We start from the raw sequence: 17,091 nt of genomic DNA, 5'->3' as shown, positions 1-17,091 counted from the left end.
TATATTATCAGAATGGATGTAAAGATAATAATCACATTGTCGTATAATAAAATTAAATCAACCATAAAAAATATTGATAGAAATAATTTTTCGATAAAAAACTTAAAATTTTGAATTAACCGCCTAAAATAGGTTTGTCATTTTTAGCTGCGCTGCCACATTGGCATTTCATTACGTCAGTCATTGTTGAAGTACCATTTTGTATGGTAGACGTCCTAAATTTGTGTACTTTTTACTTCAGTTTTTTTTCGATTTACTGCACTTATTAAAGGAAATCCGTGCAATAAAGAAAGCACCAAAATCAGAACGAGCTTTACAAGTAAAATAAACCGATATAGCCATGAATCCTGAATAGTAAGTATCGATTTATTTATCTTTTTTCATTATATGAAAACTTTTGTCAATCCCGTCTTTTTGTTCATCAAATTGCGCAGTTCCGATGACTTTTTCAAAAATTAGATACTAGTTCCGATATTAGGCTTTCTAAAGATATTTTTACCAAGTCTTAAGGAATAATCCGTTTTAATATAATGTTTTATATTATAAGGTTCCACCCATTATTTACTGGGGTTTTAATCACTTGCTGCCTATGCACGTCATTCTATTTTGCTAATTTCCTGGTATATTGGCCTGATTTACCTGTTTACTACCAGCTGATATGTATTTCCTTTCTAAAGTTTCTCCTCATGTCTTTCGCTTCTTTTATAAGTTGTCTCTTTCTGCTAATAATACCCATAACAATAGCAAAAACTAAATATGACAAGTCATTTATAAAATTTGGTTTTTTAAATATTACATTATTGTTTTATAAGAGGATTTTAACCCGAAATAATATGAGTATTGTTAAAAAATTGACAAGTTCATGTTTCTGGAAGAAAGGCTATTTCTTAGAAATATTTTTAGTTTCAACTTGGAACAAATCATTTGAGTCACCTTATAATGATCATTAACATATAAAACTTAAGATGTATGTTATGTTATTTTTTTGAAGAAATATAAATCTGACAATACATGTTGAGAATATTTTACTATAAGTTAAATTTGTAATATCTAATCTTGATTTTGAAATTAGAATTCATTGAAAAAAGATGGGTATTGGTATAACTGACGTTGTTGAAGTTGTTCAGCTGTTCCTGGGCTACCTGATCGCCTAGCGTGAAGGGTCGGTCTTTTTTTTGTAAATGACGTGCGGGTAATAAAACAGGTGTCTGCCTCTCTTGCCTGTATACTTTTAGAGGTGTTTAACCAATAACTATTATTTTTACTGTTTTTGAAATTCAATATATGCTTAATAAATAGAAATATAAATAAATACTTTTCCGATAACTTTAAATGTTTAAATAAACGATTAAAAAATGTTCAGTGTTTACCCTTGAACTACATTATACTTCTCAGGTTTCGGGTTTATTCTGTTAATGTATTTCACGGCAATTATCACAAACGGGAACGAGATAATGTAATACTAAATTTAAGTAATCCTAACATTAAATATTCTTTTCAGTGATTACCTGTTTAAACTGTTACTTATTGGAGATTCAGGTGTGGGAAAATCCTGCCTTTTATTGAGATTTGCTGTAAGTTTTGTAAAAGTTCTTTTAAACGGTTATATATATTAACTTAAATTTCAGGATGATACATATACCGAGAGTTACATTAGTACAATAGGTGTAGATTTTGTAAGTATTGACCATAGTATGTTTCTACCTTTATTGATTGTTTCTATTGTTTTACAGAAAATCAGAACCATTGATTTGGATGGGAAAACTATAAAGTTGCAAATTGTGAGTATATGGTGGCTGGTTATTTTGATTTCTTGATTAAATTTGATAATTATAGTGGGACACAGCAGGACAAGAGAGATTCAGGACTATTACATCTAGTTATTATAGAGGAGCGCACGGCATCATCGTAGTTTATGACTGTACAGATCAGGATTCTTTTAATAATGTGAAACAGTGGTTAGAGGAGATAGAGCGTTATGCCTGTGATAACGTTAATAAACTACTCGTAGGAAATAAAAGTGATCTGACCACAAGGAAGGTAGTGGACTTCCAGACTGCTAAAGTAAATACACTTTTATATATTTATACAAATACGCCTTTATTGTCTTAGATTAATCTCTATTAATGATGTGTATTATTCAGGAATACGCTGATCAATTAGGCATTCCTTTTTTGGAGACATCAGCTAAAAACGCCACCAATGTAGAGCAAGCTTTTCTGACGATGGCTGCTGAGATTAAGAATAGGGTGGGTCCACCATCTTCAGCCGCAGATCAAGGAGGCAAAGTTAAATTTGATCAAAGTCGTCCAGTTGAGACCACTAAGTCCGGCTGCTGCTGAAATAGTTTGTTTTAATTTCCTTCTCACTTGTGGTAAGCTTGCCTTATAATGAAATACATTTTTTGTTCAAATTTAAAGATCTCAATATGGAGACAATGTGATTGGTTTTTTACTCGCAAGGTCATTTCAGTGAAACAAGTTGTTTTTTTATTTTCGTAACCATGTAACCCTTGATTTTTCATAAAAACTATAAAGGTCTATAGTTAATTTTATTGACTTGAAGAAAATGACTACACTCTTGTGTACATTAATAATTAAGCTGTATTTATGTTAAATAAATTTCATTTTAAGGCGGTTATTAAATATGGTGTCTTTTATTTGTAGTCTATTAGTGTGTAGTACAGAAAATCTAATTAGGGTTTAATAAATTCTAACTTCTAACTAACCCTGCATATTTTTGTTTAATGGATTGTTAGAATTTGAAAAAAATTGATGTCGAATGCATTTGGAAAGGTACTTTTTGTAAATTTAAACTTTGAAGCTTTATTTAGTGAAATTGATACAGTGTATTTATTTGTATCAAGTACTGTTTATTCATAGCTACGATTTTTTTCCATCTTATAGCATGTAGGTTCAGCTTTGAAAAATGTTTGACTATCAATAATAATTTTGATCATCCCACTTGTAGTTGGAAGGAGTGTGTGGTCAATTCAGCAGGTTGAATAGGGTTTTCCACTTAAGCTATTCCATGCAAATTTTCATCAGTTTACCATATGTGCATGTTTTTACTAAATACATTATGGATAATCACACTAATACTGATAAAATATCTCAAGAAATATCTTATCAATTTATTCTAATGTAATTTTATGATTGATTTTCTTATATTACCACATATTAAACATTGATTTTGTGCCACACGAAATATAAATTTATTTTCCCTGCCTTATGTGAGATAGTTACTATTTCTAGGCAATTGTTAATATTATACCATTTAGAATAAATAATTATTTATTTATTATTAACTATCCCTTTTCCATGGGCTATATTCGAGTAATTTTTAATTATGGACTTGTGTTATGATTCAATATCCATATTTTCATTGATTGAAAAATTGATTTTTTCTTATCTTTTAACTAATATCAGGGAAAAATACAATGATAAGTAAAGTAGACTGTTTTTACAATAGGTGTTGTATGTAATTGGCCAAATTATTAACAAACTTCACTTCACCAGCTTCTTGCTTATTTATCTTTTATTATTTTTAAAAACCAGTATTTTTATCTGAGTTTGTATAATCATAATCAAGTGGACAGCACGGGGATTAAAACCGAACTATTGAAATATGCATGCCTGTAAAGAACCAATTATATGTTTTTACTGTGTTCTCATATTATCATGATTACAAGACATCTTTTTTTCAGGTTTAAATGGTGAACTCATCTTTTATTTTGTCGTACGGTGGTATGTTAAACCACAATTTATATATTAGCAAAATATCCGTCTTACATGTATAGTTCTCTTCATTTCCCGTTCATATTCAGTTTTTCGTATAAAAATATTGTAATATAAATATAACAACTAAAAGTCTTATAGCCTAATTGATACTTTTAGTATTTTTTTCTATTGTTTATTATTTATTAACTACTACAACTGGATACTTTTATATCTAAAGTTTTCAGGATTAATCGGGCATGATGTTATCAGCTGAAGATCTTATAGTTAATAAGATATCCATTTGTCATGTTTTTTGTTTTAAAAGTTGCAAACAATTACGTTAATTTGCAGGTTTATTTTAATAGAAATATACTTCACCTTATATATAGCTGTAGTTGGTTTTCTTTCAATTCTACCTGTCCTTTGGCTATATTGGCCTTTGTTAATTTATAAATTTGAGGAAATAACATAAAACTACATAAATATAAAACAAAATATGTATTACAGAAAATATAAATAATAACATTGGAAGGCATCTATTACACTTATTTAGCATATTGTTAAAATTGTCTTTAAATCAATATTTTAACTGTAAAATAAGATATATTTTTCAAAAAATATTTACAATTGTTAAATGATTGAAAGCACAAATATTTGATCTTTGAATGCTCTAAAGGCATTAAAACATTATTAGGGCAATGGTTTATAACAGCTTAAGTAAAGTTGTACAAAGAAGTCTTAAGTAATGAATATAAAATAATCTCCCAAAAAAATAATTTTGTGCTACCCTAACACATTTTGTCTTTATTGAATCTTTCACTTTATTTAAAATGCTTGTTTTATTAATCACATAGGTGTGTAATCCAATTGAACGTGTAACTGCTTCACACCAACAGATGCAAAAATCATTTGTGTATGTTGTACAACATATTTCGCATCCACATTTTTTGACACCTCAAGTTTTAATGCACCTACATACACATCACTGCACAACGTCCAAAAATGTGGTTCTTGCACTGAATACACTCCTGGCAAACTAATTGCCTTCTGATAACATTGTGGTAATACATTGTCCAGTGCTTGAGGCTGTCTCTGCATCAATATTGCCACAGAGTCTTTTATAAGAGCAAGCACACTTAATGCTATAAGAATTGCTATAAACATTGAACATATAGGGTCGGCAATCATCCAACCAAATACTTGCATTAATATAGTAGAAATTATAACACCAACACTACCTAAAATATATTAATATTGTTATAAAAAAAAGCTTTTTGTCATTTACGGTTAAGCCCACTTACCTAATGTATCCGCTAAAATATGTAAAAATACACCTTTCATTATTTGGGAACTACTACCAGAAGAATCTATATCCATGGTAAAGTCATGAGCATGATTGTTGTGTGAATGTCCATGCGATGGTCCTCCATGAGAATGATTGTGTCCATGTGAGCCACCTCCATGTGAATGACCATGACCATGTTGAAAAGCATAAATACCTACTAAATTTACCAGGAGTCCAAGAACTGATATAATAAATAATCTTTCATGTTTAACCTAAAACATTAATTATTACAACATTGAAATTCAGCTCAGAAAGTTAATTTAGTACTTCAGGTGGTTCTATAGCTCTTTCAACTGCTTCGGACATTAAAAAGAATGAAATAAACAATAAAAATAATCCATTAACAAAACCAGCTAATATTTCTGCCCGTACATAACCATAAGAATATTTGTCATTTGCTTTCCATTTTGTTATCACAGATGCAAATAAACCAGCTACTAGACCCGTGCAGTCAAAAAACATATGAAAAGAGTCAGATATAAGACCTACAAAGAAAATAAAAATAGATGCTTAACAACTTTCCTAAAATATAAGTTCTACATACCTAAACTGTTACTCCATACTCCATATATAAGCTCTACAAAAGCAAATGTAAAATTCAACATCAAAAACATAAACAAGTTTCTAGAGTTTCTATCTGCCAAAATTAGCCTAACATAGCCGTTGATTTTTTCTTTTATTCTTGATCCAAAACCCCTATGGTAATTGTCTTTATGTGATAAGGGCAGCATTATTTTATATGTTATTAAAATTAGTTATCTTAAAACATCGTTTGAGTATTACTAGGCGTCAACAATACTGATTTGTGTACGTGTACTTCTAACTATTAAAATGATTATGACAACCAATAACGAATAATAATCAAAAAGTTTATAAGTACTTGTTTGAAAATAATTCCAGTAATAAGAATTTTACGTTAGAAATTATAAAAACGATAATTTTATTTTGATAAATAGCCGAATTACCGGCTGGTAATGAAATTTGCCATGTTGTCTACTTTTTGACATTGACAAATTCTATATAACTAAACATAAAATAAAAATTCACTAAATAGGGTTGCTACCATGACCCTTGTAATCGAAATATACCGATATAAGTTGTCAGTGGTGGGTATAATAAATTTCAATAATCGAAAAATAATTTTAAATAAACGAATTATTTTGAATATATTAAAATTCGTTAATTCAGGTGTTAAAAAAATTCTCATAAATTATGAGGTATAATCCTAATCCCTAGACAGCAGCAAAATCCATAAATTTTTTTATTAGAAATATAATTGATAACTAACTATAACAAAATGTATCATTTATGTAATGTAATATTTCTAACGATCAAATTTTAATATGTTTATATATTTCGTAACGTTATTAGTCATTATATGTTTTTAATATAATTTTTCGATATATACATTATAATCGATATATACGTTGCCAAAATCCAGCTATAGGCTATAAAACTTTTACTATTGGTGTCACTGCAATTGGCGATTCTGGTTCCGGAATTGTCATTTCCTTTTCTTTTCGTCAAAAAGCATCATGGTGAGTACATCTGTGTTTTTAATATTTTGTTTTTATTTAAAAAATATTTTTGTTTTTAAAATTTTCCGTACATAAAACAAACTATAATGCTCAATAGATTTTGTTGCTGCTTTATTTTGTAACCGTGACTCAATGTTCTAAATTGAATGAGGTTAAATTATGTCGCCCTCGTGTCTTCTGATGTAAACTTCATACAAGACAACTTTCGTGGTTGTAAAAACTGATTTAATGAGTCTGATTTTTTTTTATCTGCTATTAATATAAATATTAAGTATATATAGTTAACTAACAGTTTATCAATTTTTAGCCACCCAAGAAGGACTCAAAAGCTTCGGCTAAACAGCCCCAAAAAACCCAAAAAAAGAAGGAAGGATCTGGTGGTGGCAAAGCTAAGAAGAAGGTAGGAAAGCTGTTTATATTTTTCCTAATTTGATTTTTTACATTTATGTTTTGGTTTGTAGAAGTGGTCCAAAGGAAAAGTACGTGATAAGTTGAACAATCAGGTATTGTTTGACAAAGCCACTTATGATAAATTGTATAAGGAAGTTCCTTCATACAAATTGATCACTCCATCTGTTGTTTCTGAGCGTTTGAAGGTCAGAGGATCTTTAGCCAGACGAGCCCTTATTGAATTACAACAAAAAGGTAAGTACCCTATAAAATAAAATATTTGGTGACTTATAATGATGAAAACTTTTTGAATATTTGACTACTGTGAGAGTAAAAACTGATTTAATGAGTCTGATGTTTAATTTTCTGTTTTGTTTTTATACAATTTATGTGCAGTTATTAATCAAAAACTATTTTTAGGGCTTATTAAACAAGTTGTACAACACAGAGCACAACTTATTTATACTAGGACGACAAAAGGTGATGATCCAGTTGCTTAAATGTAAGATTAACTCTTAAATATATCCTTTAAGAAAAAAAAACATTGTTTTATTTACATAGGAAATAGGTATTAAGAGAAAAAATCAAAGTTGTATATAGTTTGTTTATTACAATTATAAACTTAAAGCTATAAAAATAATAGTTTGCAAAAGCATCCCTAATATATATTCTTTAAAGTATTATTCAAGAAATCATCAAATAGCTAATTGTTATGCTATGAGAAAAAAATGGTGAAATACTGTTTCATGAGGTACTTTGAAACAATTATTGCACAATTAACTAAAAGACTGAGGAATGGTCATAGTAAAAAAGATATTCTTATTGGAGTAACAATAAATATATAATTTTTTTATTAGAAAAATTATTAGTACCTACTCAATTCTTCAGGCATTTCTTTATCTCATGAAGACTGTAGTCAATATTAACTGCTTTTCCCCTAAAAGGAAATAGAATAATAGAGAAATAGAGGTGTTTATACTGTATAATGGATACTGCTTACGTTTTGATAAACGGCGTTCTTTGTTTGTTCTAGCCTAAGTTGCTCCCTAGCCCTGTCCAACTCCTGTAAAATAAATAATCAGAATTCATATGTTGTAGGGATATTGGAAGTGCAGTTTTTGAAAATGTATTATTACATAAATATCAAATAAACATTCACTTGGATACTATTGTCAAGTACTATAGTATAAGTAAACCTTGTGTTATTGAGTATTGACAATAAAACATTTGTTATTAGTACTGACTTACAGCGGATATAATACTCCTATAAAACTGGCGACCTAGTAAACATTAACTATTTTGTTGAATGGAAAAACTCAACATATTTTTCAAAAAAAATTGTTACATCCTTTTGGTTATTATCAGCTAGCGCAGAATTGCTGTACCAATATTCTGCCAAAGCGCCATGCCAATATCTTTCTTCCCATTCTTCAAAAATTGCATAGTTGATATTATCATGTTGCCAATTTGAAAGGCAGAAAAAGAACCACAAACAAGCCGTAAAATAAATAATCCCAAAGTTTTTCAAAGTATAAAAAGTAATTAAAAATTTGTAATTGCTGGTCTGAAAAAATATCGATTTTTATAACTTTTCGATACTTTGTAAAACGATATATGGAAATATTAAATATCGATATTTTTTCAACAAGACTAGTGTTCTTACTTCTGATAATTTCTCTATTGTCGACGTTGAATCAACAGGAAACATTTTGTTTGTATGCTTGCTGGTTTGCTTTTCGCTTATTAATTTCTGTTTGTCCAATTTTTCCTGTTCCAATTGGTTGTCTAATTGTGTAACTTTGTTTTGTAGCTACAAACAATATAAATAGAATGAATAAACAAATAATATGCTTATTAATATTTAACTAGGTGGGCATTATTTAATGAGCTATTTTACATATAATGTTTAATTAAATTATAAATGAAAGAAATTATTAAAAAAAAATGTTTTTCTTGAATAAGCATTTATTGGTTGGTTCTATGGCATTAGCTCACTACTTTTTTACTTTAGATTCTATGATAATCTAAATCACTTATAACTAATTCCACTTTCCATCAGTTTCCACATGTGAAAAAAAACATACCTTTACTAAATGCAGCTCAATACTTGATATTCCATTCTGGTTGCAATAAATCATGAAAGATCAACTTCTTAAGATTTTACGAATAATTTTTAGCTACTGAATGCACGATTACAACATATTATTAATAAATTATATATATAGCTATCATATTATTTCTTGATGTCCTTAGTAGTCAAGCAAACAAAATATTCGAGGAACACTAGGAAACACCTATCGTGTTGAAAAAACATGGAGTAATGAAGAGTAATTAGCAATCAAATCAGAAGAGTAAAAGACAGTTATGCAAAAAGATACGTTCAAAATAATATACCTATGATAACGAAATCCTTCTTCTAGAGTATTCTTAATTTTTGTTTGTATTTTGCGTAGTAGATGCTTTTGTTATAATGCCATTTATTCCTATAGATTAATTCATCGTCAATCGTAAATTACATTCTAAAGAATCTTGCTGAATACTCAAGATGTTCATTATAGTTATCAAAATCACTTTGAAAGCCTTGAACCCAAACTAAAGAACTAGAACGTGTTTGTCAAAGTGTTTTTTATTTTCTTCAAATCAAATAGGCAGAATAACTGTTGGTGCGCATAAACAGTAAATAAAACTAGTATGTAAAAAAATAGTAATACTTATCACTCCCAATAAATGCCTATTCAAGTTAATAATTAATAACCAATTTCTGAATGATACTGAGAGAAAATCTCATGTATACAAAAAATTAACTCAACAATTTTTTTGTAATATTTAATACAGAAAGCAAAATGTTAGTTTGCCTCCAAACAATAGATGAGTAATTGAAGTAAGACGGAATTATCAACAGAAACGAACAATTTCAAGATTTAACATCATTATAAAACAAAAGCACAGTACTTATATCAAAACAAAAACTGATCTTCAACTAGTACCTCTTCGATGATGACGGGAAGAGATTGTTCTATGCATTTGTAGGCAAACTTTATCCCATTCACATCCGGACTGACACATTCATTTCCTTGTTGCTATATAAGTTGAAATTCCATTTTATCATAACAATTTCTAATAGTTAAGCACACAATTCCCATTCCCACCCATCTCCTTACCTCAACGAATTTGTTTCTTAATTCTTGGAGTTCCGCGTCTTTTTCAGCCAACTTATTTCTCCACTGTATCTCCTCTTTTTCTACATTCATTTGCAAAGAATTTAAAGTCCCCTCCTGTGACAATAATGAACACTCCATGAAAAAGAAAATCAAAATATATAAGGTCACTTACAGCATCGTCAATGACCGATTTGTAGTGAAGGATTTGAGCCTTAAGCCTAGCTACTTCTTCATTTTGATCCTGACATGAAATGGTTACTGCTGGCTTGTCTTGAAGTTCCTTTAAATAATCGGTAATTACACGTTCATACTCCTGTTGCCACGTTTGCGCTGACACTGCTTTTAGATCCTCCAAAGTGGGGAATAGTCTTTGCAGGAACTGTTTTTGTGCATCTTCCTCTTTCAATTTAATTTCGCAGGTCAGTTTCTAATAAAAATCAGGCATGATAATAAATTTATTAAATCAAAAAATTGAACAAATATAATGGTCAAGCTACAATTACCGAAAAATAACGTCTGAATAAGCATTATTGATATTTTCACATAAACTTAACTAGTGTAAGTTCAAGAAAGGCCTGATATTGTTTGTGAGGAAGACTTTTTTATATGTTATTTGCCAAAATAACTTTTTTGATATGTTGAAGCCCTATGATCATCAAAAAATAGTGGGCAATGATCATGTAGAGCCTGATAGCTATAATCAATTTTGCAGGAAAGTTAATATTATTCTATGGTGAAAACTGTTGACGCCCTGTGAATGGTAGAGCGCTAGAGAGTCTGTTATACCATAACAACGATTATAGTTCAACATAACAAAATCATAGTTCTAAAACACCAACTTTACACACCAGATTTAACAATGTATATTTTAAAGCTAATGCTCTAAAAAGAAAGATATTGATATCACTATTAAATATGATCTAGATAGTTTGACTACTGACTGAAAGATTTTTAATTATACAAGACCATATTTAAAATAAAGATCTGGACAAACTGGACTGATACCTCTACAGCTTCATTAGATCAATCAACATTAAAGATTTTGTGGCTTAACCTCCGTACGACCCGAAGTGGAAAGTGAAGGTTTCTTTTCTCTTTTCATTGTACAGTCAAATAAGTTGAAACTTACATCGATATCGGGCACCGCGGTTGCCTTATTTCTAATTTCCGCAGCATTTAAGGCTTCCATCACTTTCCAATTCTTTCTACGCAACTCCTGGTCAAATAAAACGACGTTAGGTAGCATCGCAATATATCGTATTTCAGAACTCACGTTGTTTTTGTTTAGTTGTTCGCTCAGTTCCATCTTCAATTTGGCGTAATTGTCGGCAGACGTCTTCAATTCAGTTTGGTATTGGCGTTCGGCTTCATGGAATTTTTCGGTTGTCGAAGACAATTCGCTCTTAACGGAAGTCAGTTCGTTGGTTAAATTGAGCAGCTGAACTTCGTGAGCTTTGCTCACGTCGGCCGATCCATTAGCTTGAATGGTTTTCTCCATTTCCAGCTGTAATTTGACAATATAGGTATTATCCACACACTGAGGATTTAATTTCGAAAATCACATTTAGTTTAATTTTCAAGTTACCTTATCTATAATATCGCGCAATCTTTGTTCTTCTTTGCGAGCATTTTCTAAAAGTCTCTGCTCCTTCTCTACAGCAGCTGCTAAGGCATAAGTGTGATTGCTCTAAAAAAAAAGCATAATTATAATAAAATATAAAGAAATCGAGTTTATCCTCACTGGCTTACCTCAGTTCGCACGAGTTCTTCTTGTAGTGATTGTATTTCTAAAACACAGGCTTGGTAATTGCGAACATGTTCTTGGAGTTCCTGCTGCAGTCTCTGAAGGTCCGTAGTAAGGCTACCGTTTTCAGCTTTGAGGTGCAATATTATTTCCCTCTACGTAATTTAAAAAATATATTAATATTAAAGTAAAAGATACGAATGTTATAAAACCTAAAAAAAACGAATAAATATGGTGCATAAGATCGTTAAACAGGATTTTGTTTCGAGAGGAGTTATTTGGGGACCAAAAAAGAAAATAAAATACAGATTTACTGAAAAAATGTCCACATTTTTCAGATTTAATATTTTGACGACCAGAACAAAAGTAATTTGTTTGTAAGTAAAATATGATAATAGATATTTTTTTAATTAGTTGTCTAAGATAAAATAAACCCAGTGATCGATTTTTCGACAAAGCTAGAACCGACTTTTGTGAAGTCGATTCAATAAGCTGCCACTTCTTTCTATTAAAATAAAATAATTTTAAAGTAAAGTTCTTGGTCTAAATGTTACACATTTCAAATCTAATGTAAATGAAGACAATTAAAGTTCAAAAATGAATTACCTCCTTGCAAATTGTATCATATTGCATATGCAGTGTTTTATTCTCCTCTATAAGCCTTTGCACCTGAACAGCTTCCTTTTTACGAAAGTCCTCTAGTTCTTGAATTTTTTGTTGTAAACGATTATGATTAGCGATAAGTTCAATTTTGCCTTCTTCAGCCGCCCTCAATTTCTGTTGCATCTGGGCTCGCTCTGCCAGTTGTTCGCTGCGAACTTCCTTCAGTTTCGTCTGCACGCCAACTAGAACTTCTTGCTCTTCCGCCAACAGTTTCTCTTTTTCAGCAAGTTGTTTCTTCAATTTTTGTACGGGATCGGACTTGCCCTGAAATTAAAAAGTAAACTATTATTCGGGTCAACTAAATATGAGTATCGCGTTCTACCTCAGTCCATTCGTCAATTACAGCCGGCGCTTCCAATTGTTTATTCAACAGAAGATCGATTAACAATTGAACTTCGCTACGAGATAACTCGGCATTTCGTAGGGCATGAATTAAATTATCTCTTTCGGCAGCTAAAACATGAATACACCGATTAATTTCCATTTCTTTTAGAAGTACATAATAATAATATATAACATTATATAATTTTAAACAAGGTATTTATTAAAATTAGTGTATTTTATTATTTTAATACCTCTGAGTTTTTTCCGGACAACTGTAATTTTCATAAAAATTTATTAATTTCAGAGAATGAATACCAACATAGGTGGGCCATCTATTGGCTTCTTTTGAAAACGCTGTGGAACTATACTTGCAAACATTTTAAAGCTACTACTGTATAACTCCCTATTATTATAATGAAAATATTTTCAGTCAAGGGAGTCATTGCGTTTCTAAATTGATCGGCAAGTTTGGCCTAATCTCCCAACATAATTTTGCATCATCGTCTATTGTTTTTAATTGTATTTCGCAGATTCCTGCATGTATATTTTTATCAGATACGCAAAAAAAAACAACACGAAAAGGTGTATTAAATCATATATGTTATAAGAAAACAAAAACAACAATGCTTTACCCATCACAGGAGCTAGGTAACCATACGTTGTCGTTACATTTGACATTTTGCTCAAACTAAGATCCCAAGCCTTCTCCTTGATTGATTAAATAAACCCAAAGAATATCTCGAGTCGTAGAGTTAGTTAAGCTTTTGACATTTATATTGCCAAAATCCAAACAACACTCACTTCGAAAATAAATCAATAGATGGCCAACCTATAATACATGACATGGATATGTGTCAGATAATGGGTTTCAAAAATCCATCAAATATTTAACAAATACTAGTACTAACTTAGCTGTTGTTTTGTATGAAAATCGCTTTTCTTTTTTTTCTTTTCCTTTCCGGCATTGGGTACAGGTTCTTGGCTGGCAGAAACCATTGAACTGACAATAATTTCCTCTTTCGTTTTTTCGACTGGCTCCGTTGGTATGGCGGTCGGCCCTGCGACGGTCTTCTCGTTTTCTTGTTTTTGTTTATTCTTTTTGTTTCCAACTGGTCTTTCCGATTTTTTTTCTTCAATTGGCGAATCAGTCTTTCGGCTGTCAACCTTCTAGCACGTCAATAAATACAAGAAATAATGAAGTTTTGACAATAAATGAAATATATTTTGAATGAAAATGAAATATATAAAAAATGCAAATTTGATGTTAGCTGGATGTGGACCTAGATCATCTAGGCATTACTTACATAAATTATTAAATAATCTTGTTTTAACTGTAATATTCCACAAATGTAAAAAAGTTCCTTAATAAACGTACCTGATATATAAAACAATAAAAAAACAATGATTATTTTTTCACTCGCCTTGCAGAAGGTATTTATCAAAACACTTTAAATAGAAAGCAACCTAATTTTAAAAATATACTAAATTATTTAATAACTTCACCGAAATAAAACAGTAAGAGAGAAAATTAAAAAAAGAAGATTTATAATGACATTATTTTTTCAGTGCAATTTCCCTGAACTTCAACAAATATATTCAAGTGATCCTTCAATTTATTGATTCTATCACTGTTAGCCATTTTAAAGAAATCCACGAATAAAATTCCTTTTGTATTTTAAAAAACTTACGCTAACACGCTATGTAAAATTCTAGAAAATCGCTTCGTAAAAGTTGACCTGGAATTATTTTGATTCCTCAAGATTATACAAGTAAACCAAAATCTCATTAATAATGTTGAGTGGCAATCGAATGTATTTCCATTGATCAGAGCTACCCTTGTACAGTTGGTTGAAAATTGATGTAAACATAGCTTGAAATAAGTGTTTTTTTGTATTTCTTGGCCAAAAAAATCCAAAAATATTTTTTTTAAATACCACCCACTTGGCTCAATGAAAGGCCAAGGCTTGATCAAATCCTCTTGGCGAATCGAAGATTTTCCTATTCCTAAACCTTCTACTGCATCTTTGCAACATTGTTAATACAGTTTTTTAACGTTCTGCATCTTTTAGGGCTGCACAGCCAGTTTTAAACTAACTTAACACATTTGCTATTTTGACATACTCATAGCTGCAGGATATCTTTTTATCAGCAGCGCATTAATGCGTGAACTTTAAAGTATATTCAAAAACAAATTTCAAAAGAAAATTTTTGCAGTTTTGGATAAACATTTTATTTTTTGTTATATTATGCAACTCTTAACGAGTCTAATTATGAAAATAGTGTATTCAATTTGGTTTATATTTGAATATATTTAAATCCTTATTGCCGTCTCATCTCGCCACTCAACAAATTGCTTCTTCATTCCATAAAATAAATTAGTTTTAAAAGTGAATTTAAAGTTTTGTTGTTTTAAACCCTTTCATAATTCATAATATGTAATCTGTGATTTTTTAATTGTGGAATCAATTTATAGCAATTTTGAAACAGATATCACTGACAAATTTAAAAAGTAAAATGAAAATATCAGAATGACTCTATGATGAAGGCAAAGTAGAATTGTTAAATAAAGCATGTGACATATGTTATAGCCATTGATGAAGCACAAACATCCCCTAAAACTTACAGTATTGGGGTGCAACATTTCTAACTCATCCTTTGGATGGATGACATCGAAGTGATTAATACCTAAGGGACTTAAATTAGTTGACAAATTTGTCGCCTCTTTTTGATCTTTATTTATCAGAATTGACTTCCCTTTTTTCACACACTTCTGTAAAAGCATCATTATATACAGCATTTTTGAAACTATGTTAAGTAGATTTCAAATTAAACTAGCAAGAAAATATATTCTTGTATAATAGATACAACATAGTATAAACAATAAATAACCTTAACTTCTCACCTTAATAATAACTTCTGTGATTTCTTTCTCTATAGGAACTTCTGGAAATTCTTCAGGTTTTTCTTTAAATTCAACATGAGTGGTAATTTGCTTAGGTGATGGTTTATCTGATATGTAAAAAAAACACTATATATCTATTATTAAAAGCAATGCTAGAAATAAAACCTTTTTGTGAGATTTTTTCCTTTTTCTCTTTCGGCTTATCTGTCTTGTCAAGTTCATTGGATGACTCAACAGTATCATTTTCTTCAGCGGCCTCCTCTTCTATATTAGCATCTGGTCCGGATTTATCTTTATTTAACTGCAAGAAAATTTGTAATTTTATAACTTTATAAAATGTTGTCAAAACAATCCCTTATATTAAAATATATATGCAAGAAATTAGTTACAACGAGATGACAATACCTTTTTGGCAGCCTTTTTAATTTTCTTCTCTTTTAATTTAGGTTTGGTGCCTAGAAGGGCATTTGTATGTTTACGATGTTCAGCTAAAGCCTCTTCATAACTCTTTTTCTTAATTCCATATTTAAATACTAAACATAAGGAAAATGAAGCCACCACTAATACACTTATATAAATTATAGGGACCGTTAGAACCATTTCTAAAAAAATATAAAATCATATTTATATTAAAATAATCTAAATTTGATATGAAATTTTACTATAAAATATGCTGTACAGTAACTAATATGCTATAGTAACATAGCATAATTTGAAAAAAAATGTTGGCTGTTAATCAAATATTTATTATTATAACAAAGATACAGTAAAAATAATGTTAAGTGTTTAAATCTATAAAAACCGGGCCACGTAGCAAAACCGAAGTGTTTTGGATTTTTTAAAAGTGCAACGTACCTATCAGTTAAAATAATCAGGTTATAAAATAGGTGCTACGGTAAACCGTGATATAAAATAGTACAATACGAACAAACAAAACGAATAAATTGACTATTTAGTCGCCACAAAAAACGAAAAATAGGATAGAACAAAACTCAAGACTAGAAACAGGCAACCGGAGTTTTGACGTTTGACAATTCTCAGAGTATACTGCATAGAAAAAAATATACTGATAAATGAATAGGAAAAGTTAGTACACCAAATAAGTCCGCTTATTCTATAATCCCTGTAAATATATATTATTAAAAATATCCATAAAACAAAATTAAAAACGAATAAAAATAATAATTTTTACATTACAAATAAGTCTTAACTACCAACCTAATTTCTTATTTTTGCTGTATTATCGAGTAACCAAAACTCGCCCATTAGAAAATATATCACGAGATTGATGTATGTTTGTTCAGC

The 17,091-nt window shown here is 29.9% G+C and overlaps 4 protein-coding genes across 23 annotated transcripts; 2 read left to right on the top strand and 2 right to left on the bottom strand.

The window, feature by feature from the left end:
* Positions 1-157: 157 nt before the first annotated feature.
* On the top strand, positions 158-4,107 carry Rab1 (RAS oncogene family member Rab1). 2 transcript variants are annotated; one of them, XR_013005575.1, is made up of 7 exons: positions 158-354; positions 1,502-1,574; positions 1,629-1,676; positions 1,734-1,781; positions 1,837-2,064; positions 2,145-3,143; positions 3,558-4,107. XR_013005575.1 is itself a non-coding variant. In XM_076403035.1 (7 exons), exons 1-6 carry the CDS (start codon positions 341-343, stop codon positions 2,340-2,342), a joined length of 609 nt encoding a protein of 202 aa, XP_076259150.1. In that variant the 5' UTR covers positions 158-340; the 3' UTR covers positions 2,343-2,374; positions 3,707-4,107. The 2 variants fall into 2 exon arrangements, 1 of the variants encoding a protein (XP_076259150.1); XM_076403035.1 differs by having other exon boundaries at positions 2,145-2,374; positions 3,707-4,107.
* Positions 4,108-4,202: 95 nt separating this feature from the next.
* Positions 4,203-6,090, bottom strand: ZnT86D (solute carrier family 30 member 7). The gene is made up of 4 exons (XM_076403032.1): positions 5,609-6,090; positions 5,332-5,549; positions 5,021-5,276; positions 4,203-4,957 (listed from the first exon to the last, which is right to left on the bottom strand). The coding sequence occupies exons 1-4, from the start codon at positions 5,793-5,795 to the stop codon at positions 4,566-4,568; spliced, it is 1,053 nt and encodes a 350-aa protein (XP_076259147.1). The 5' UTR covers positions 5,796-6,090; the 3' UTR covers positions 4,203-4,565.
* Positions 6,091-6,476: 386 nt separating this feature from the next.
* RpS25 (Ribosomal protein S25) lies at positions 6,477-7,582 on the top strand. Its single transcript, XM_076403029.1, has 4 exons — positions 6,477-6,602; positions 6,910-7,002; positions 7,064-7,247; positions 7,413-7,582. The coding sequence occupies exons 1-4, from the start codon at positions 6,600-6,602 to the stop codon at positions 7,490-7,492; spliced, it is 360 nt and encodes a 119-aa protein (XP_076259144.1). The 5' UTR covers positions 6,477-6,599; the 3' UTR covers positions 7,493-7,582.
* Positions 7,583-16,981, bottom strand: alt (SMC superfamily domain-containing protein aluminum tubes). Of its 19 annotated transcripts, none has more exons than XM_076403009.1 (19): positions 16,642-16,836; positions 16,192-16,388; positions 15,952-16,087; positions 15,787-15,893; positions 15,508-15,654; positions 13,793-14,051; positions 13,136-13,156; positions 12,883-13,013; positions 12,504-12,824; positions 11,903-12,052; positions 11,739-11,840; positions 11,427-11,657; positions 11,283-11,369; positions 10,326-10,580; positions 10,154-10,267; positions 9,980-10,072; positions 8,656-8,802; positions 7,993-8,055; positions 7,583-7,929 (listed from the first exon to the last, which is right to left on the bottom strand). In XM_076403009.1, the coding sequence occupies exons 2-19, from the start codon at positions 16,384-16,386 to the stop codon at positions 7,915-7,917; spliced, it is 2,574 nt and encodes an 857-aa protein (XP_076259124.1). In that variant the 5' UTR covers positions 16,387-16,388; positions 16,642-16,836; the 3' UTR covers positions 7,583-7,914. The 19 variants fall into 19 exon arrangements, with proteins under 19 accessions (XP_076259124.1, XP_076259125.1, XP_076259128.1 ...); XM_076403010.1 differs by having other exon boundaries at positions 13,793-14,048; XM_076403013.1 differs by lacking the exon at positions 9,980-10,072.
* Between the last annotated feature and the right edge of the window lie 110 nt (positions 16,982-17,091).

This window comes from Rhynchophorus ferrugineus, unplaced genomic scaffold (assembly GCF_030347505.1).
Source record: "Rhynchophorus ferrugineus isolate W39M unplaced genomic scaffold, kcgeb_rfMv2 rfM4, whole genome shotgun sequence".
Classification (NCBI taxonomy): Eukaryota; Metazoa; Arthropoda; class Insecta; order Coleoptera; family Curculionidae; genus Rhynchophorus; species Rhynchophorus ferrugineus.
The sequence above is the reverse complement of the archived record's forward strand: the minus strand, read 5'-3'. Positions and strand labels throughout refer to the sequence as shown.